This window comes from Condylostylus longicornis, unplaced genomic scaffold (genome assembly GCF_029603195.1).
Source record: "Condylostylus longicornis isolate FDR11 unplaced genomic scaffold, ASM2960319v2 ptg000048l, whole genome shotgun sequence".
Classification (NCBI taxonomy): Eukaryota; Metazoa; Arthropoda; class Insecta; order Diptera; family Dolichopodidae; genus Condylostylus; species Condylostylus longicornis.
The window spans coordinates 2,816,974-2,820,241 of NW_026578017.1; the positions used below are offsets into that span (position 1 = coordinate 2,816,974).

The following is a 3,268-nucleotide window of genomic DNA, read 5'->3' on the forward strand; positions in this document are numbered from 1 at the left end:
CAATACACAAAAGTTTCGAATACATAGAATCTACATGCGAATGAATTGAAAACTTTCATCTCAATTAAAATAAAAGATAATCCATTTTAGAACAATGCGATTCAATGAAGCCTTATGATGTTGTCTGCCTTCTGCTACGCTTACAGGTAGAAACGGCATATAGAAATATAGAACTTTTTCATCAAAGAAAATGCTTTATCCTTTTCAAATATTGAGTTTTATGACATACAACTCTAAAATTTATAAAATGCAATCTCTTAATTTTTTGTATGTTTAATAAATATGTTTTATTTCCGTCTGCATAACTGAAAGCAACTATTTTGAAAGTGTACAAAATTATAGTAATCTTATTTTTCTGAAGCTAATTTTTATTTAATTAATGAAGTAAAAAATTAAATTTTTTACATGAAGTAAAAATTATATTTCAAATCGAATTTTTTGAACGTGTTTGAAATTTCGATTAAGAGTTAAGCCACTCAATTGAATGACATTTGCATTATTTTATCCGGTGTTCGGAATATTGCAAATCCAATTAGTTGCAATAAATATTTTTATATTTTAGGTTTATAATTATTCGAGTCTGACTGTATCTACATTTCACAATTTAAAAATAACAATTTAATAAGAAATTTATAAACACTGGAATAATCGAAGACCGCTCTCAAATATCAATGAACTATAATCCATGGTTCTTTTATAATTTTTCAAAACTTTGTATAATCTGATATTTTTGAATTAAACCATTCTGTTACCAAGATTAGATAATATTAAACAAAATATATAAACGTTCAATTTTTAAAAAACATTTAGTTAATTAATTTTGTTCAAATCCTTCAATTCAATTATAAATATAACTTTTTGGAAAAAAGTGAATATGGTCTTAAAATTATTTTCCGCGTTATTTTTAGCATTAATAGTTTGGGGTAGGACTTTAAATGTAGCAGCAGAAGATGATGATGAAATCGCTTGGTGGAAAACATCAAATTATTATCAAATTTATCCAAAATCATTCCAAGATAGTACTGGTAATGGTACAGGTGATTTAGTTGGTATTACAGAACGCTTGCCCTACTTAAAAGAAATTGGCATTGATGCTACCTGGCTATCACCTATATTCAAATCACCAATGGTTGATAATGGATACGATATATCTGACTTTAGAACTATTGATCCTATGTTTGGATCTCAAACTGATTTCGACAAATTGATTGAAAAGGCAGAAAAACTTGGAATTAAAATTATATTAGATTTCGTACCAAATCATAGTAGTGATCAACATGATTGGTTCAAAAAATCTGTTGAAAGAGAAGGAGGTTATGAAAACTTTTATGTATGGCATGACGGTATACCAGACAAAAATAACGAAAGTAATCGATTGCCTCCAAACAATTGGAGAAGTGTTTTTGGTGGTAGTGCATGGACATGGAATGAAAAAAGAAAACAATTTTATTACCATCAATTTTACAAAGAACAACCTGATTTGAACTTCCGTAATTCTGAAGTAAAGAAGGAAATGGAGGTAACTTGAGAAATTAGACTATAATCATATATTTTTTTCCTGCTAAAATATTTTATATTAGGCAGTACTAATACATTGGTTAAACAGAGGGGTCCATGGCTTCCGAATTGATGCAGTTCCACATATTTTTGAAGACAAGGATTTTCGCGATGAACCAGTTATTCCGAATGTTGATCCAGAGGACTACGCTTCCTTAGATCACATTTATACATATGACCAAGACGAAACTTTTGAAATAATCTACGAATGGCGCGACACGTTAGATAAATTCACGAAATTAAAAGGCGGAGATGATAGGTATTAAGGTTTTTTCAACAATTAATTGCTTTTAAATATAAAAACAATTTCTGATATTTTAGAATACTTTTAGCTGAAACATATTCACCATTAGAAAAAAAAATGAAATATTATGGAGCTAATGGAAAAAAAGGAGCTCATTTTCCGTTTAACTTTCTTTTATTGAATTTAAACGAGAATTCTACTGCTTCGGAATATGTTTCATGTGTTTTACAATGGACGGACGCCATGCCAGAAGGCGAAACTGCAAATTGGGTGGTAAGTTACGAATTTTTTCGTTCGAAATCATTTATTGAAGAAAACGAAAAATTAAACGGACTTTTTCAGCTCGGTAATCATGACAAGCCTCGTGTGGTTAATAGAGTTGGTCGCGATAAAGCAAATTTGTTAAATATATTTATGTTGTCATTGCCTGGGATAACTGTCACTTATTACGTAAGTTTACATATATAGTATGCAAGTACTTAGGTACATTTAAAACCAAAATTTAAAGTCATAATTATCATTAAGGGTGAGGAGATCGGTATGGAAAATATCGAGTTACCTGAATCGTACTATATTCAAGATGTTCGTGATGCTGAACGTTCACCAATGCAATGGAACGATAATGAATCGGCTGGATTTACAAAAAGTTTAAAACCATGGTTGCCAGTTTCACCAGATTTTAAATACCGTAACGTCAAAAAACAACGTCAAAGGCCTTTGAGTAATTTGAACCAATTTAAATTTATGACCGAACTGCGTGCGAAATATAACTTTTTCGATTCCGCATTCCTTATTGACGTTGAAAATGAATCTGTAGTTAATGTAACCAGGTAATTCATAATTATTTTGCTAAAAAATGCTATTTTTTGAACGATTTTAATATTTTTAATTATTAACAAATGTAAGAGCTTCTCGAATCGAACTATTGTTTAATGTTGGAACGACACCACAAGAAATAGCACAAAACTATCGGAATCATTCGAAAGTTTTATTTGTAAATGAACACTCCAAAAGAAGAATTGGGTAAATATTTGCAAATTGTTTAATTACTTGATTTTATTAACTTGATTTGAAACAAATTAAAATTTTAGAGACGTAATACCAGCAAATCGGACTATGCTGTATCCAAATGAAGTTTTAGTTCTGGAGAAACATTATTAATAAGTAAATTTGTTATTATCTTATAGGAACAAATTTTTTAAGTAAAGGAAATTATTAAGATACCATTGCAGAGATAAGATAAAGTAATTGAATTTTATTAATTTTAAAGACTCAATTCACTTGTTTGTTACCAAAACTTTGATTTTTTAAATAAGTTTCTAATATTACTGATAAATAAATATATTTAGTGATTATAAAGTAGTTGTTTTTTGTCGCATTCTCAAGATGTGGTATTAATAATTGATTAGACATTTCTATTTTAAGAAATAATATTCCAAAGTTTCTAAGTTTAGTCGTATTAATCTC

General features: G+C 28.8%; 1 protein-coding gene across 1 annotated transcript; it reads left to right on the forward strand.

Moving 5' to 3' along the window:
• The first annotated feature begins 874 nt into the window (after nucleotides 1–874).
• Nucleotides 875–3,009, forward strand: LOC129610794 (maltase A3-like). The gene is made up of 7 exons (XM_055523516.1): nucleotides 875–1,519; nucleotides 1,581–1,816; nucleotides 1,879–2,074; nucleotides 2,144–2,251; nucleotides 2,327–2,631; nucleotides 2,708–2,824; nucleotides 2,893–3,009. Exons 1-7 carry the CDS (start codon nucleotides 875–877, stop codon nucleotides 2,960–2,962), a joined length of 1,677 nt encoding a protein of 558 aa, XP_055379491.1. The 3' UTR covers nucleotides 2,963–3,009.
• Nucleotides 3,010–3,268: the final 259 nt, after the last annotated feature.